The sequence below is a fragment of the Miniopterus schreibersii genome (genome assembly GCF_964146895.1).
Source record: "Miniopterus schreibersii genome assembly, chromosome: 1".
In the NCBI taxonomy this organism is placed as follows: domain Eukaryota; kingdom Metazoa; phylum Chordata; class Mammalia; order Chiroptera; family Miniopteridae; genus Miniopterus; species Miniopterus schreibersii.
In genome coordinates, this window is record NC_138101.1 from 157,605,248 (window position 1) to 157,617,820 (window position 12,573).

General features: G+C 37.5%; 1 protein-coding gene across 5 annotated transcripts in view; it reads right to left on the reverse strand.

Annotated features, from left to right (window-relative positions):
- ICE2 (interactor of little elongation complex ELL subunit 2) overlaps positions 1-12,272 on the reverse strand; it is a 47,857-nt gene extending 35,585 nt beyond the window's left edge. Inside the window, exons 1-6 of one of the 5 annotated variants that reach the window (XM_081132857.1) lie at positions 11,795-12,069; positions 11,290-11,435; positions 11,056-11,189; positions 8,952-9,056; positions 2,965-3,057; positions 1,611-1,730 (exon numbers count right to left, since the gene is read on the reverse strand). In XM_081132857.1, coding sequence (XP_080988983.1) covers positions 1,611-1,727 — 117 coding nt within the window. In that variant the 5' untranslated portion in view covers positions 1,728-1,730; positions 2,965-3,057; positions 8,952-9,056; ... (1 more) ...; positions 11,290-11,435; positions 11,795-12,069. Of the gene's footprint in view, positions 1-1,610; positions 1,731-2,964; positions 3,218-8,951; positions 9,057-11,055; positions 11,190-11,289; positions 11,436-11,794; positions 12,070-12,142 lie in introns of those variants that run through there. The other 4 variants (XM_081132854.1, XM_081132855.1, XM_081132856.1 and 1 more) reach the window with 4 other exon arrangements.
- Positions 12,273-12,573: the final 301 nt, after the last annotated feature.

Genomic DNA, 12,573 nt, shown 5'->3' on the forward strand with positions numbered 1-12,573 from the left:
TAGGAACATCCTCATTGATAGTTGGCATCTGAACAGAGAAAGACTTAAAGGAATCAAGGAACTAATCCATGCAGATATCTAGGGAACAGCTTGCCAGAAAGATGGGAACAGCCAAAGGCCTCAGGGAGTATTCAATAAACACAGAGGCCAATAGGCTGATGTAGAACAACTGGGAGGAAGGTATGTAGAAGATGAAGCAGGCTGGGGGGCAGGGGTATGATCTTTGTAGACTGTCTCTTTCTGAGATAAGAAGGCATTTTAAACCCGTGAAATGAGGGGATATATTTATGTTTTAAAACCATCATTTTGATCCTTCCAAAGGTACTAGTAAAATAGGAACAGCTACAGTTTCTCTTCCATATGGAAAAATATGACACTGTTTGAGTGTATCACATTTAGGTTCAGAGAAAATAAAAGTGGAATTTTTAAATTTAATAGCAGAATCATTCTTCTGGTTTGTATTAACAACAAAATCTCACCTTAAAAAGTGTTTTTAAAAAACCAGTAAGCTAATATCCTCTGCTGTCCTGCAATTCATTGACCATTCACAAAAAATTATAATAAAATACACATGACACTTTATCTTAACCATTTTTAAGTGTAGAGTTCAAAAGTGTAAAGGGTAACACATCATTGTATATAGTGACCAGTTTTAAAGACTTAAAGAAAAATCCAGACTGGTGTTGGTATATGTAGATGAACTCTACTACAATAATATAGTTGACCTTTGAACAACATCGATTTGAACTGCACAGGGCCACTTATATGTGGATTTTTTTCAATAAATACTGTAAACATATTTTCTCTTCCTTATGACTTCCTTAATATTTTCTCTTCTCTAGCTTACCTTATTGTAAGAATACAGTATATGATACATGCAACATATAAAATATATTAATTGACTGTTTATGTTATTGGTAAGGCTACTAGTCAAAGCAAGCTATTAGTAGTTAAATTTTGGGGGAGTAAAAAGTTATACACAAATTTGCGACAGTGTGGGGTTCAGAAACCCTAACCCCTGTGTTGTTCAAAGGTCAACTGCATATATTAATAGTAACTATTTAAGTAGGTTACTCTAAATTTCTCCCTGGCTCACTGAATGATGGTAGGATACAAGGCAGAATGACTTACATGCTTTGCTAATAAATTTGCAAGTATGATTTATATAAGAAAATGAACTCACAGTTGCAATTTATCATTTGGTGACTGGTTACCATGAAGATAAGAAGTACAAATTTATGTGACTAAGTTTTAAAGAATCATTCAGATTTTTCATGACTAAGTTAACTTCTTATTTAAACACCCATTCTCTCACAAGGGAAATCAGTGCATCAGATCAAACCATCCATGTGAGTAAAATGTAACTCTCAAATACAGTAGTTGGATCAGTAAAAGAAAAACAGAACATATGTATTACATGATTTTGAAGTGTTAGCACAGTATTTCTATTTAAATAAATTATTTTTAAAAACCTACATACAATTTAGTGTCTAAATTGACAATATTGATATTTCCACATGCATTTGGCAGGATCATCACACATTTTAAAATGCTGCTATTGTCTGTTATTTGGCAGTTTAAGTAAATGTTAATTTTTTTTTTTTTTTTACCTCTGTGAAGAGACGTGCATCATCAGAAAGCATATTATAATCCTGTGCACATTTCTTTGCAGAATTCTGTAAAAACTTTAGGAATTCAGTAACTTCTTCGTTCACGTGTTTTTTCATATCCTAATTTTTAAAAAAGCAGAATGTTGTGGGATAAGAAACCCTCGTTAAAAACAATCACTTCTCAATCATTGCTCTAATAATTTGGATTTAAAGAATAATTAAAAGTATCATTTCCAATGCAAAATCACAAAGAAAAAAATTATTACACAATAATGATACACTTGTTACTAAAAACTCCTTAAAAACAGAAAAGCAAATTACCAATACTATAATACACACTTTGGAATTAGTAAGCTTATTTTAAAAAATGCTCTTAATTAACAAAAAAAGAACAAACAAATGGGAAAATGAGCAAACAAAATGAATAGGCAAATTACAAAAGAGAAATGGCTTATAAGCACATGGGAAATGGTTATTTTTATTAGTAATCACTGTAAATTAATGTAAAACAAGGGATCACCATGTAGAGTTAGAGGGAAAAAAGGTAATACCCTGTATTAGTGAAGATACTGGAAAAAAAAAAGAAAAACACCTTCCACACAATAGTGGTATAAACAAATTGGTTTAAATTTTTTGCAGAACAATGTACTAGTATGTAACTGCAGACCAAAGCCTTAAAAACATGTATAGTTCTTGATATGGCAGTTTTATTTTTTATTATTATTTTTATTGATTGATTTTATAAAGGAAGGAAGGAAGGGGAGAGGGAATAGGGAGAAGGGGGGAGTGGGAGAGAGGAAGGGAGAGAGAGAGACAGACAGACACTGATTTGCTGTTCCGTTTATTTATGCATTCATTGGTGGATTCTTGTATGTGCCCTGACCTGGGACTGAACCCACAACCCTGGTGTATCAGGACAGTGCTCTAACCAACTGAGCTACCCAGCTAGGGCTGGCAGTTCTTTTTGAAAAAAATTTTATCTTAAGGAAACAATCATAGATATAAACAAAGAGTTTGTAACAGTGATGTTCAGTACAGCATCATTTATATAGTTGAGAATTTAGAAACTACTTAAAACAATAAACAAAAATTTTAAATTGGTTCAGTGACCTAAGTAAAGCTCTGTTGCTAGTACTTAAGATGAACTGGAGTGAAATATGCTCAGAACTAGAGGGAAATGCCTGAACTATACCAGAAGCAACAAAAAAGTTAAAGCACCAATTTGACCATCAATTAAACTCCCTAAATTTTCCACTTTTGTTAATATGACTGTGCCTAAAAACATAAAAGCAAATTTAAAGTATTTCCTAACTTTTAAATATTTTTTACTGAAGCTGAAGAACAGAATACATACCAAGTACTGCAAGTAGTCATTTTTATTTATTCCAACAGTTTTGGAATTTTTTGCGTATTTAACCAACAAGTCCACATAACTTCTCTGCTCTCTCTGTGAGAAACGAGAGAAACGAGGATAAGGAACTCTTGGTTTTGGAAGAAGAACCATTCCAACTGTGGTTTTAACTTTTTCCTTTGCTTGAGTTGCTGAACTAACTGCCGGCTCATTTTCTACAGAACTTGCTGAGGCATTCAAATTTTCTCCTATACGTCTGGAAAAAAAAATACAATTTACAAATATGTGCTTTTCACATGAAGATTACTATCACGGAACCTCATGATTCTTAATCACCAGGGAGAATATAGCGTGATTAACACTAAATTCTGAATTATTATCTAACTTTGCCACTTGCATTTTGATGTTTAGTTATTTGGTGTAAATTAAGCATTCTGTAGGACAGGATTGCATAACAAGCTTACCTTCAATTACCTGATGGAGAGGAAGAGGCATAATCCATAGACAAATTATTCAATTTGCAAGTTTTTCCCCCTCTACTGAAGAAAAGTAAATCACTCTTGCCAATCATATATGCAGGTATTTTATGTTTACAGTTTTGTTGTTTTATAATGCTTAAATTCTTCAGTAAGATATAACAGTTAGTATGATGAACAAAAGCCGCAGAGAGCACCACATGATGTGGTCACAAGCTTGCAGGTAACTAATTCAATGAGATCCTAATTCTCTGGTTTCCTCTGCTTTAATTATCTCAAGAATTAAAAAGAAAATTTCAACTGTGTGTCATATTCTATGAAAGCAATAGTGGTTTTAGAAAAGTTATACAATCCTCTGTCACTCACATACATGGTTGAATCCATGGAAATGTCTTTAGGCTTTGGATGGATGCAAAAGAGAAATCTTGGCATATGTATAATGAAATGCACTGGAGTAGCTAGAGAACCTGTTGCCATATTTGTTTATGAAATGCTATCCCCAATTTTTAAAAAAATCACTTTACCACACCAATTAAGGTATATGAATACAAATTTCTTATCTTGTTCATAACCTGTCTTTATTCCTATATTCAGTTGTTGTAATCTATATTTTTAATAAGTTTTAAAGCACACACACACACATTTCCTTAGCCTGAACAACTCTAACTTCCACAACAGTAACTATTCCCTATGATTTAGTTCCAAATTAAACAAGGATAATTCAAGAGGAAGGAAAAGTCTTGAGAAAGATGGATGTCTGTTAATTCAGTCTTCATTCATTAATACTAATTGAGTGACTACCGTGCACCAGCCCTATACTGGGGAGTGGAGATAAAACCAACACTGAACACCATACAATCACTACTCTCTAGGACCTTACAATCAAGTACATCAGACAAATGAATGGGGAAAAACAAAAAGTAAATATGTACATCAATACAGTGTGACTATGGAGCTCTCAGGCTTCCAAACTGAACACAGTGAATAGGTGACTGAGAAGAATTCTAAGGACATCCAGATCAGGGATTAAGAGGGACAGAGGGGAGGGGCAGGAAATACCCAGAGGGGTGGTTCTCGATTTTGACAGTATTAATTCCCTGAGGGCATTTTGGAAGCCTGTAGGTGCATCTGAGTTATCAAAAAAGAGGGAAAGAACTAAAGGTGAGGAATACTACCTGCCTATAATGTACGGTGGTGTCCTGCACAACTTTCAAAGGTCTCTTCAGGATATCTGTTATCATGTACAAATAAGCCTGGTCTACACTTAAGAATGCATTTTATTCTCTTTGAGTTTCTTATGGTTCCTTTATGGCAGTGATTTTCAACCTTTTTCATCTCATGGCACACACAAACTAATTACTAAAATTCTGCAGCACATCAAAAAATATATTTTTTGCCAATCTGACAAAAAAAAAAAAAAAAAGGTATTATTTTGATTCATTCACACCAGACAGTTATTGTTGTGTTGGCTGTCATTTTATTTGACAATCTAAGGGAAAAGAGGTCAGTTTCCCTGATAAATAGGTATTGCATGGTTTAGAAATTCTTGTGGCGCACCCGTTGAAAATCACAGCTTTATGGTATAGTTTATCTTTCTTCTTTTAAATCCAACCTATTCATTTTCGCTGGTGCATCTGACTCCTTCATTATATTTTATAGTGCAGTATTTATTTAGGCATTTACATATTAAAAGACGTACTAGAATATAAATTATTTTTCTTTTATTTCACATTTCTCTATCTAGGACATTATTTCTAACTATTAGGTCTGTGGCTATTATTATCTATGAATTTCAATTCAGGACAGTAAAGGAAGTGTCTTATTTCTTATAAATATTTGTTATGAAAAATGGGAAGGTTTTGGCCTGATTAAGGTTGAGAATTACCAATCTAGATCTGTATCTGGACAAAGGGTGAGTTAAACTCCATCCACAACTAACAGTGACTTGTTTCAAATCAACATTACAATACTAGAATAAATATAGTAAAAATTCCAAAATTTTTAGAAAATGACAGGGTCCCAAAATAAAGCAGAAATATTCAAGAACACTCTTTTAGAGCTAAATAATGGATGGAAAACTAATCAAAGAGAGGTGGTTAGTGAATGGGGAAAGAATTATGCAAAATAAAGGATGATTAGATTGGCTCTGAAAATAATACAGGAGAAAAAGACATACTTAGAGACTAAAGTTTCTCCAATAACTGTATAAAAATAAGCATATTTTAGGTTAACAAAATGAATATTAACTGCTGATCTTGGGAGAAATGTATCACAGCAAATTGATTTCTCACTAGCAAATGTCTTGAGAGCTATTCAAACCTAACAGTATTGTGTCCGCAACTCTTAACAATACTGCTTCACGGCTGTCTCTCTGAATATGAGAACATGTCTGTCCTTGTGGCACAAACTGGCAAATTTAATTAAGCTGCTGCAGCAACAAGATGCTGACTCAGATATGCCAGAGTAGGAATGTCAAGAAATTCTAGCAGTTTAAATTGGCTACATTCAGCAAAGAATGAAATGGCAGCACATCAAGATCATTTCCGTGTGCAGTGCTGTCAAAATCTTCATCAGGGTGCAAGCCAAAAGCATCTGACAGGGCTTCTCTACCCACATTTACAGCATTATATTTTATTCCAGTTGATGGTTTGAAGTTTTCACCCTTCGTTTTGTCTACTACCCATTCTCTTTTTTTACTTAAAGTTTCTATGGAAAAAAGGCACAATTCAGAACTTCAAGTTTCCTAGTTTTTAAGTCTACTGGTTTGGGCAGCTTCTTTAAGTAGCATTGGAAATGGTGCTTCTAGTCACCATCTGAAGTCTACCTGTACCTCCTGAATTTGATTTATTTTTCTATGTTAAAATTTGATAATTATTTTTCTTTTTCCCTTGTTGGAAACTCAGTTATAAATATCTACAACCAGACACTTTAATTTGAAAAAAAAAGGCAAATGTTTACCTTTCAGTGAAGGATTGAACGAAAACGTCACATTGTTGAAAGTAGTACAGTTATTAATATTTTCCCAAATGTTAGAGAACACAAAAAATACAAAATTAAGGTTAACAAAAATTTTGTATTCTTCCTAGTTTTCCATCAAGACAAGTTATAAATAAATACAATCTGAAAATCCACTCCTTGCTGTAAAACTTAATAAAACTCAAGGTTTGCCAAAAAAGACTAGAAACATGTAGAATCAATGCCTTTGTCTTTACTTTTTCTATGTAAAAGGTAAATTATAATAATAAGTTATTTTGTGCTACCTAGAAATCTATAGAAAACAAGCGCATTCTAGGAAAAAAAATTTAGGAGTTAGGTGAGTCCAACTGCCAACAAGATGTCCTCTCCCTCACATAGTCCAGAGTATAACCCACACCTGGGATGTTCACTAAATCCCAGGATACTAGAATTGGTAGGCATTCTTTTATTCAAATAAACAAAGGCAATTCTTTATTTAACTAATATGTCTTAAGAGATTAGTTATCCCTAAGGGATGGTACAAGTTGAATAACAAAAATAGATTTAAAAAAACAGCCCTAGATGCATATTCATAAGGGATCTATTGTCTTATGTGTCTACAGCTGATATTCTCAAAGACATAATTATGCAGTTTGGGAAGAAGAATACAGCACCCAAAATTGCCTCTTTTAAAATATTTATTTTTTAATTGTCTCTTTAATACAACTTTTGCTTGCTTTTATGTGAACCTATGTATTCATTTTATGGAATCAAAAAAGCACTTGTTTCTTTAATGTTTTTAATGGCAATCTGGCAATTATCAAAATAAAAAACACATATGTACCCACCTCTTACAGAAATTTATCCTAGTCCTTATACAGCACATGTATAAAAAAGATGCTCACTGTAATTGTAAAGAAATGGAGATGACTTAAATGAGTATCAATGCAATTAAGTAACTGATTCCACAGACACATCCTCAAAGGTTCACATTCAAAAGGTTGGGTTGAGAGTGCAAAATCAGTATTTTTTAAAAGTTCCACAGTCTGATGAGCCAGCATGATAAGCCTGCCAATGAAGATGGCAAAATAGACTGAGAAATACCAGTCACCAGAAACTAAGAGAGTGAGATAACGATAACTTCATAGACAATAGCTCACTGATCTTGAAGGGAACAGTCGTAGTAGACTAGAGAGGGTAGAATGCAGATTAGAATGGGGTGCTCAGGGAAAGCAAGTCTAGTGAGTTGTGGAAAGTTTTTTTTTAATACTGTTTTTAAAATCCATTCCCTCAATCCGTCTTTTGATTGGAGAGTTTAATCCTTTATTGATAGGGAAGGACTTACTGTTGCCATTTTGTTGTTTTCTGCATGTGTTAAAGAGTACTTTTGTCCCTAATTTCCTCTCAGCAAGCACACACAAGTCTTTAAAGAAGTCTAAGTATAAATGAATAGAGAAGTAAAAATGTAACGAGGAGGGAATCTGGAGTCCTGGGATTAAAGACAGGGAAAACTTGAGCACTTTTAAATACAGGCATACCTCAGAGAAAGCAAGTTTTGCAATAAAGTGAGTCGTAAGCTTTTTGCAAGTAGTGGTCTTGCCTTAATTTGTAAAAGCACACATCTGCAAAGCGCAGTAAAATGAGGCATGCCTATACTGATTGAGAACAGACACAGGAGTAAGAGGGGATGCTAATTGATAGAAAGGGTACTGAGAAGGCAGGAAAAGATGGGGTCCCATTCAATGAAGAGGCTGGAAGTATACTTCCTCCCCTGCAAAAGGAGTGGACAAAGGATGAAAGCAAATGTTGAGCTCCCCTAGGGGAGCTTCCTAATTCCTCATTTGGCATATTTACTCCCTCCTAGTAAACCTGCTTATTTGGTTTCAAGATCCATCTACAATACAGTAGAAACAGCCAATCACAAAGGAAAGAAGAGCTGTTAGAGGCAGGCAAGCACTGAGAAGGGTAAATTATCATTTAATGGGCATTTTCATACCAGAGAGGAAAAAAACACACCTATGGCAGTATCTATTAAAATATAAAATGTAAATACCCTCTAACCAAACAACTTAATTTGTATGAATTTATCAGAAATAACTACAAAAAGTTCATCAATGTATTGTTTATAACTTCAAAAAAAAGAGGGGCACAAACATTTGCAATTTAAGACTAGCTAATGAATTAAAAAGTACATTTATATAATGAAGTAATATGCAGCCATCTAGAAGACTGAGCTATAGGCAGGGGCATAGAAAGATACAGGAAAATTATTTTAAATGAACTATATAACAGTTTTTCAGTATTTATAGTACTACATAGTATTTATAATATAATCCTATTTTTGTTTTAATATATATCTATCTGTTCATGAGCAGTGAAAGGTCTGAAAAGATATATACTAAAGAGTGGTCATCTCTGGGTACTGGGTCCTTCTGTTTTCTAATTTTCACATTTCTGTAATTTGAATGTTTAATAGTGGATATAGACAGATATACAACTTAAACTATCCGGAAAACAACCCAATATGAAAATAGATAAGCAAATAAACAAACATATTACCTGTTAGATAAAATACATAGTTCTTTTAAACTTGGAGCCATGGAATGATCCTTATAATTTTCTCGAGAGAAAAATGTCTTAAGGCCATTTTTTGAGGCGACATCCCTGTGAAGCAAAGTAATTTACTTGTATTTGACAATTCAAAATCTTATGCACAATGGTACAATTGTAATTTATAACTACATGCCCTCTATACCCCCTTTCCTAGACAGTGACCTCTTCATAATTTTAATTTCAAATACCAGATGTATGAGTTTAGAGGTTTTCCTTCTTAGACAGCTTTTAGCCTAGGCCCATTCTGAAATTCTCCAGTTCCAACAATCCACCTTGCTTTTCCTTTAGTATCCAATTAAGTAAATGTCAGAGATACTAGGGAGTTAAAAATAGAACAGATTAAAGTACAATAAAGGGTCTGTCAGGGGCCAGACTCACATCTGGCTCTGGGAATAACACTATGTTTGACAGAAAATACTTCTCAATTTATTTATTTATTTTATTAATCCTCACCTGAGGCTATTTTTTCCACTGTTTTTCAGAGAGACAGGAGAAAGAGAAACACTGATGTGAGATAGGCACATAGACTGGCTGCCTCCCGCACGTGCCCCAACCAGGGGTGCGGAGCAAACTGCACCCAGGTATGTGCCCTTGACCAGGAATGGAATCCTCGACCTTTTGGTGTGTAGGCGGATGTTCTAACCATTGAGCCACACTGGCCAGGGCTCAATTTATTTCTGTTTCATGCACTATTATGCCAGGCAACAAGGCGCTACAAAGATTGCATAGCCTCCTATTTTCATTAAGTTGGCAAATGTGGTAAACGGTGTGTTCGTACTAAAACCAGTTCTAAGGTCACGTGATTTTCCATAACACACATACCTTAAGAGACTAACATACTATAGTCAGTGCTTTCTATATACTAAACACCCAATAAGTGCTGGTGGAATGAAGGAATAAAAAACTAAAACCACTGAGAACCATTAACCTAGGAGGACAAAGAGCAGTAGGATTCTGTGGAAAGGATAGCTCGAGGGCTACGGTACTACGCAAAGGCTCTGAGCCACACTGGGTTTCACGACGTCAATGGTACATAAGAGTATCCGTGCTGTAGCCGAACACGCACTTTATGGCAAGGGGCATAAATGTGTATGCCTTTAATTAAACAGCAACTTCTGGGTGGCCCATTCCCCAAATAGAAAATTCTAGCATATTTGCTCCACACTCATTTCTTACTGTTTTTAAAGGCATTTATCCAAAAAACTACGATTAAAGTATAAACAGTAAAATTAGAATGTCATACTTGCTATGCACCAGTGTAGTTATTATTACTTATTATGGCACTGTATATGTTCCATCTCATTACATTTTAAGGTTTTTGCATATCATACAAAAGCAAAGTCATAGGGTTCAGGGATTGTGAGCTCTTTGGGGGAAAGAGAGCATTCTTTGCAATAAACAAATACATATTGAGCACATACTAAGTGCATCTTTTTTGAGTCAGGTACTATTTTAATTATCTTTATAATCTCTTGTAACTTTTGTATTCTCCTTGGCTAGCAAATTGTAGATGCTCAGTGAATGTGTGCTAAATTAATCTAAAGCAACACATGTATTAGTTACTTTGTACAAGGACACTTACGTTACTTAACTGAGTCCTCTATTTGTGAAGTTGTCATACACTTCTAAAATAGTCCATGCATTTACGTGATCGCTTGATACAGATTCCAACATAACAAAAAGAAGCTTGTCTCTTCTTAAAAGGGGATGGGGTGTCTTTTTATTACTTGTACAGCAGTGGGCAACGTTCTTGAACACAAGAAAATTCCAGCATCTCTCCTTCACTAAGAGACCAATGATCAATACATGATGGAATTATATCTACTAGCAATCTGAGTGCTAAATTGTTGCTTTGGGATAGGAAGGAAGTGTAGTCAGCTATAACTCAAAAGTGTGCAGTACGTGAAGATGAGAATGGGATCAATTCTGAGCCACTGAACTTGTATTTTCTGTTTCCTCGGAATCTCTCCGGGTGAGAGACCCTCCTTTCCTAATCCAGCCCAGTCCCACTTTAATTCTCTTTAGGTGATTGCAAACAGATGTAACTCACCAGTTCAGCCTTGGTTCACTCGTGGCCATCATGGAGCTCATATCCTAGACTTCTGCTTCGCTTGAGCTCACAATTCTGCTGCCTGGTCCTGAACGCTCCAGCAGAGGCAAGATTTCTCCAGAATCAACACTCAGCTGAGGAAAAAACAAAAGGTCAACATTAAATGCAGGTGATTATTTGGGTAGGCCAGGTGCTGTTAACTCATGTGAGGAAGAATCTGTCCCTAACACCTACCCTAAAACTGACAGGACACCTAAAACAGAATACAGCAGACACATGGCTGTTCCCAAAGTTCTTTGCATAGACCAGCAATGATGATGATGCAGGCTAGGTCCCTCTCCGTTTAACTCACTCCGGGGATGGCACTCTCAGAACACTCACTGCGAAAGAAAGAGCCAAACAGAATGGTGTTCTCATTGCTTACAAACTGCATCACTCGGGGCCTGGAGCTGCGTGTCTTAGCTCTCCCCCAGCCCCCAACTGCCGAAACAACTCTCGCTTCGGGTTTCCCAATCATACCGTTACGGGGCAGATTCGGCAAGCAATGCAGGCCAAAAGCTTCCTAGATTATCAAAAACCTTTCAAAGAGAACCTCACTGTTGAGGAGACTGAGGCCCAGGACATTTCATAGGGTCACTTGGAGGAATCACCAGGACTACAGGTCGGGCTTGCGCACCCCGTGTTCGGTGCTTCTCCTGCCGCCCTGGGCGCACTGATAAGGTGTAGATGAGAAACTTACAAATCGAGCAGTCGGTCTCTGGGCAGCGGGGCACCGGGCAGGCCTGACCGGCTCCCACTTAACCCGCCTCTCACACTTCGACCCAGTGCGGGGTAGGGGAGCGTCAACGAGGGCAAAAGGAATGGCTGAGGGAAAGGGGACTAAAGGAGAAGAGAAATGGTTCCAGGACCGCAGGTAAGGGGGAGAGCTCAACCAGGGCCCGGGGCTGCGCCAGAACCCGGAGCCCTGCGTCCTGTCCCGGTCGACGGGGCCGCCATGTTCCCTCCTCCCGCCCCTCGAGAGCGCGCCCGGCTCCGGGGCAGCGCCCTCCCCTCCGCGCCTCGGCTGCGAAGCAGCTTTTCCGCCCACCTCGCGGTCCGCGGCGGCTCTGGCCCGGGCCGCGTCCCCACTCCACACACTTCGCGCGCGCCCGAGGACGCCCTTATTTAAAGGACGTGGCTGCGCCGCCTCGCCACAGCGTGGTGACGTCACCCTCGACGCAGCGGGCGGGGCCCGTGCGACTCCAAAGTGCAGCTCTCCGACCCACGCACTCCAGTACTTCTGCTTGGAACTGCGGGGCGGGGCTTGCTGGGGCCGACCGGGTGGGCGGGGCCGGCCGTGTGGGCGGGGCCGGCCGTGTGGGCGGGGCCGGCCGGGTGCGGGCTGCAAGTTGTCCTAGAAAGTCCTCCACCTTGCGGAGGGTGGTAAGTTGGCAGGAGTACAGTACTAGAAAGACCCCAACAGGCTCATTTTGTGACCTTAGCCCACTGTCTTAACTTCCCTAACCCTGACACCTCATC